The 6,000-nt window shown below is 35.2% G+C and overlaps 1 protein-coding gene across 1 annotated transcript in view; it reads left to right on the forward strand.

Annotated features, from left to right (window-relative positions):
• LOC134528826 (protein spaetzle 5) overlaps nt 1-2,821 on the forward strand; it is a 95,695-nt gene extending 92,874 nt beyond the window's left edge. The window contains exon 6 of the mRNA XM_063362491.1: nt 2,045-2,821. Coding sequence (XP_063218561.1) covers nt 2,045-2,219 — 175 coding nt within the window. The 3' untranslated portion in view covers nt 2,220-2,821. The remainder of the gene's footprint in view (nt 1-2,044) is intronic.
• The last annotated feature ends 3,179 nt before the right edge of the window (nt 2,822-6,000 follow it).

The following is a 6,000-nucleotide window of genomic DNA, read 5'->3' on the forward strand; positions in this document are numbered from 1 at the left end:
AGAGACTTCGCGTCGCGACTGCAGACGGACCGTTTGTAATCATCGGCGAGTCAACGAGACACTCCAAGACTTCCATGCGGCCGCAACCGACTATATAGTCGCCTAAATAAGGGATGCTATCCCTGTAATTTTTTTTAAGTAGTTTAGTCTGTCTGCTTAGTACAAGAGTAATAGTTATTTTTCTTTTAAATTGTTTTCTTTTAAATGATGAAAACGACCGCGCCCAGCCGCGTATTCGCGGGATCCAGTTCCTGGCTGGCGACGCATCGGTAAATAGAAGCCGACTTCCCTGTCTGACAGGGTCCGAGAGCCGGACGCCGAATTGGCATTTGCATCTCCCTTCCACAACACCACACAGGCGCCCTGGCATCAGGTTCCCGCGTGATCTCCGGGAAACGAAGCCCCGACATCTGGTGCTACTGTATTTTTCAACCTTTTTTTGAACTTTCCTAAATTACGTCGTCAGACAAAGTTTATCATATAGACATAATTTCTGGACTTTAAGTACATACCTCAACTGGGATACTTTAGATATATTTGTATTTTTTATTGGTTTATGTATTTTTAGTAAATGAAACTTTTTATAATTGAATGTAGGGTTGACCTATATATATATATATATATATATTCTGAATATACCTGAGATCTGTTTAATTACTTAATTTATATTGTATGTTTATATTTTTAATATCTGTTATAAATTTTCCTTTAATAAATTTGACGTAATTATATTCAGACGGAATCACACCTTGTTTCTGTTCATTTCTTATAACATTGTGGAACCTAAAAGATCCACCCAGCACAACTTCATCGCCCAGGTCAGCTCGCGTTCCCTCCAATGTTCTCACACGTCAGTGCCCAGGCCAGCTCGCGGTCCCTCGAACACCCTGACATTTCATCGCCCAGGTCAGCTCGCGGTCCCTCCAACGCCCTCACATTTCATCGCCCAGGTCAGCTGGCTGTCCCTCCAACGCCCTCATACTTCAGCGCCCAGGTCAGCTCTCTGTCCCTTGCGATGACCGATGCGATGGTGCGCTGGACGAGTGCTTAGTTCAGTTACAGGCCGTCAAAACGAAACTATTTTTGATTTGTTGCGGAGTCGAACCTGGATAATTTCCTCGGGGTATCCCAATTGGCAATTTCTTTGGATGCTCCGTTCTCATCTCAACGTTTCTCACCTTCTATAAAGTCCCAATTTCGACAAGAAGTTACACAACTAAGTTAAACATTTCTTTTTGACCGGATTCTCATGAGCATTGAGGAACCCGATCAACTTTGGAGCGCTGTAACAGCGTTTTAAATTAATGAAATTAAAAAAAATTATAGAGAAATTTTTTTCTCGAAAGACTATTTACTAGATTGGTCTGAGGTAATTTTTTTTTGTAATATGTATGAAAAAAAAGCTATAGAGCTAAAAAGAAAATTTTTATAGAAATGTTCTTACTTTTTTACTTATAACTTCTTTAATTTTAAATTTAGGGCAAAAAGTTATAAAAACATATTTGTAGGCAAAGCAATTTGCTACAAATTATGTCATTACAAAGTTTTTGTAGGACGCATAGTTTCCGAGATATCGTGAAAAAAGTGTTTGCACCCCTTTTTCCAAGATGGCGGCCGGGGGACAAGGGTGGCGATCCCACAAACTTGAGGTTAAGCTTCTATTGACCCCCCAAACATGTCCCAAAAATAAAATTGCGTCCTCTAAAAAAATGCAATATTAGGTCCTTAAATTGTAACATTTCAATGGACTTAACACAAAACGACGATTTTTATGGTACGGCCCGTCGCACAAACACGGTGCGCAAAACACAGAAGCTATGGCGCGCGTACCAGAAAAGAGTCTTTAATAGTGTACTGCTAAATGTCTGAATCGTGGGTAGCAAACAAATTAAAATTAAGAGTAAATACAAATTACTTAATTAATTGGAATTACAAGTAAAAAATACTTGAGACTCAGGGCGTCTCATATTTATTAAGTAATTGTCCAATGGTTATTTTGTTATTTGTTACAAAATGATTAAGAGTGCATTCGTCTCTGTTGCAGGTCAAATCAGTGCAATGGACTTTGTACCATTCCTAATGGCTACACATCTCGCTGCGAACAACAGTTCGTACAAAAAAGACTGGTTGCTCTTGAAGGTGGAGGAAATAATCTCTACACAGACGTGTTTTGGTTCCCTCATTGCTGCGTATGTCAGATTACTCAGAACAATGGGTAGGATTTGATAACTCATTTTTACAAGAATTTAAGTTTTTTATCAGTTTAAACATCCTTTAATCACTCGTTAAACTGTTATATTACCAATAAGCTTCAGCAACATTAATCAATGTTACTACAAGAGAGCTGATCATAAAATGAGTGAAAAGTTACTTATACCACCTTAAAATTATGGTTTCTATACCCGCAGAGTTACACAAGATATAATGAAGTACTTTATTAATTTATTTTGGTGAACGAATTATGTTTGATTTTAAAATTAAGTTTTTCCATGAAAAGAAACGCATGAAAGATTAAATTCAACACAGTGCTATTATATGTTTAAGTGTACCTCGATGACATTATAATCTGGCACTTTCGTTACCAAGAAAAAATGTATTTCTACAAGTGTATATATTTAGAGAAGAATGTTGTTAAATGCTATGCTGCGAATATAGTCTGCCATTGTTGAAAATTATGAACATTTTTTAATATTGTTTTTAGTTCAGTCACTGTTTTACTATAGTCGGACTAATAAAAAATAATTTTATGAAAGTCATTGACTATCCTCTATGTACTTAATGTGAAAATAGACTTGTGACAATAAAGAAATTTATTTTATTACATTGTGATTTATCATTCTCGACCACTTTATTATTACAATAATCCAAAAATATATTACATGCACATATGAGAACGTTTTACATGATGTTCAGAATTAATGAGACTAACTTCAGGTGGCTATTGTTGTCATGTCAATGTGGGAAACAAGGCTATGTGAGCATTTATCAATCATTAATTTTTGAACGGATGGCAACCCTGCGCTTGATCACAATAACGGGTCCGGGCACCATGGTCAACCTTCAAAACACCCTTGCCTAGTATGTTTGTAGAGAAATTGCATGACATAGCTGAGTCAAGGATCCAACAGTGATTTTGATTTTGTTTCAACATTTTGTGTGGGGTTCTAGGAGAACACTCTTCGTACACCGCATTCTTTAAAGACATGGACGAATGATGACATGGACTGGTTTGTGTCTTATACGCATGATCTCATCATTGACACACAATTTTCCAATAGAACTCTCTAAAGTACCTAATGTTTATAATGTCACAAGTGATTGTTCACTTTTGGTATTCCCACACATCTGGGATTATGTTAAAATTATTAAATGAAATTTCGTTATTTCAATAATGCATACTTTAATGCGAAAGCCATGAACTGTTAGATGATTCATGCACTGTAACAAAGCGCTATAATATTTGATAACGTCAACAATTTGCTAACAGCATGTTCAAGACATGTTTTATGACAGTTCAAAAGCTGTTGTAATTTCGGCAGCTTGTATGTGCACTTACCCCATTATTCACACTTCTTTCAAATCTCCCCAGAAGTGTGACCTTGATTTTACAGGCCTTTCCGATGTATGGAAAAATTTAATTCGTTTTGCGCACATGCATCACGTTGGAGCTGATCTAGCAAAGGTTTTAATGCTAGTTTGATGATATGATATTACAAAAAAATAAATTGTGTGATACAAATTTTTCAAAGCACAATAGAAAATATTATTTAAATAAAACCAAACAGTTCATTTAAAATGTATTACTTGCCAAAAATTGAGTGAATTCGTGCGAATAAACAAAAATTAATTTTAACAATTGTTAATGCACAAACAAAGAAGGTAGGAGTTAAAATGATTTTTTTTGTAACAACTGAGTCTGAGATATTTTTTCTGTGTGGTAAGCTTGGAACGTTAAGCAAACTTTACTTTTAATACATGCATAACATTTAAATGATGGTTTAAGTACTATAGTTTGGTAGTTCCAGTGCCAGAGTTCAGGGTGTAGAGTTATGGAGCCGGTCCGCCATCTTGGATTGTGACGTCACAGTGGTCATCTTGGTATCAAAAATTCTTCAAAAGTCCCTCAAAAAAGATCCAAAAAGACTGAAATTTTCCCTGTTTTGAAGGTAAAGTACATTTTTTTTCCCCCTCAAAACATTCAGAGGAGCCAATTTTTTTTCCTGAGAGGGACAATATTCCTAAAAGAGGCTAAATTTTCCTCTGTCAGGAACAATACTCCTCAATGTGGGACATATATCTTCAAAAGGCCCCGTCTAAGGTCATGGCCTTGACCATCAACTTAAAAATATTCCATTTTTGTATAAAATAATCCTGAAAAACCTCTAAAAATATATTAACAATTATTTATTAAAATATTTTACTACTTAATCGATTAGGATACTCGCTCGTTTCCCGGTGGATGAACTTGTAAAAACATGGTGACATGTCCTTCCTCATTGATGTTCTCAACCAGACTGACCTCCCACCACTACTGCCAAGGCATGTATAATGCCCAAATTATGTCATGGCTGACATCTTGGATCAGCCATGTTTCTTTTTGTCTGCTAAGATTCGCTGCCATCATATTGTTTTATTTTTTACCCGCTAGAGCACACTATGGTCAATCAAAGGGCAGTCAAATATCTTAGCATCCTCCACCTTGTCGACCATTTTGGCCGCCATACTGAAAAAACCTTTATCCATCAACCAAACAATTCCAAAACTCATTAATAATAACGTATTAATCTATTGATTGATTTAGTCCTTGCTTTAATCCTTGTCCAGGGCAAGAAAAGGTAATTTTTCCTTAAAATTACTTATTTGAATAAATTTGATGACTTGTACCCAAAGACGTTTAAATTTCTTATATATCAGCCTCCAGAAAACCGATGATATTATATTGCCTCCACATTGAAAATCTGCAATTACTAACCTTAAAATATTGAAAAAAATCCTAAAAATCAATCAATTAAACTTTAACTTATCATATTGATGAATTTCATGTATTAGGGCCTTTGGTTCTATACTTTGTCAGTGCTTAGTAATAATAAGATCTTAAAATTATGTATTACATTCTACTAATTCACAGGTCTTTCATAGCCGTAAATTCACCAAACATTTTTGTATTGTGCATAATATCACTTTACATATAGATAATTCAAATTTACTAGAGGTTAAACCTATGATGGATTTTAAAATTGTAATATAGCTGCCAAGAAAGCATAACACCAAAATGTTGCTTAATTTTAACTAAGAAAAGACAGCGCAAATTTTGAAATGTAATTAAATGGAAATATAGAGTACTTAAAAAAACAGAAATTCATAAACATTATATGATTCTAAATAATTAGGTATCCCTTTGTGACTAAAAATAATACCTACTTCAGAAAAAGAAACTTAAGATTATGTTACATTTAATTATTGGTGTATTGTCACACAAGGTACTGCATCACAAATTCACCAGTTTCAGTCTCATGAAGTAAGTATGGCCACACTATAGTATGTTAGATAGCGTTATTATTTCATTTCACATCACGTCGAAAGTAAGTCCAAGTTTCGTATCATAAGCTTATTTGCAACAAGAGAACACATGAATGTGCTCGTCACAGAGGTGCGATGTTCACGCATCACTGGCGACTACTGAAAGACTTGCTCAAATTTCTTTTTCGGAATAATATAAATATGGCATGAGATCTGCTAAGAAATACTGTGACTCCAAAGAATGTAACCAAGTGTTCCATAGCAATACATAAAGTACTGTTAAATCAAATAAATTTATGAATTATTACAGCACTAAGATTTTTCAGGGTTTCTAGGTTTCTACACTCTAACTTCAGTTCATTCCCCTGATTCTTCCATATTTATCTTGATCCCTAGTACAATTGCTCCCTGTTTGATCGGTCAATCGGGCATATCCGATTCCCAGTGCACAAGTACATCACATTGCAAACAGCTTGGAAC

Source organism: Bacillus rossius, chromosome 2, assembly GCF_032445375.1.
Source record: "Bacillus rossius redtenbacheri isolate Brsri chromosome 2, Brsri_v3, whole genome shotgun sequence".
Classification (NCBI taxonomy): Eukaryota; Metazoa; Arthropoda; class Insecta; order Phasmatodea; family Bacillidae; genus Bacillus; species Bacillus rossius.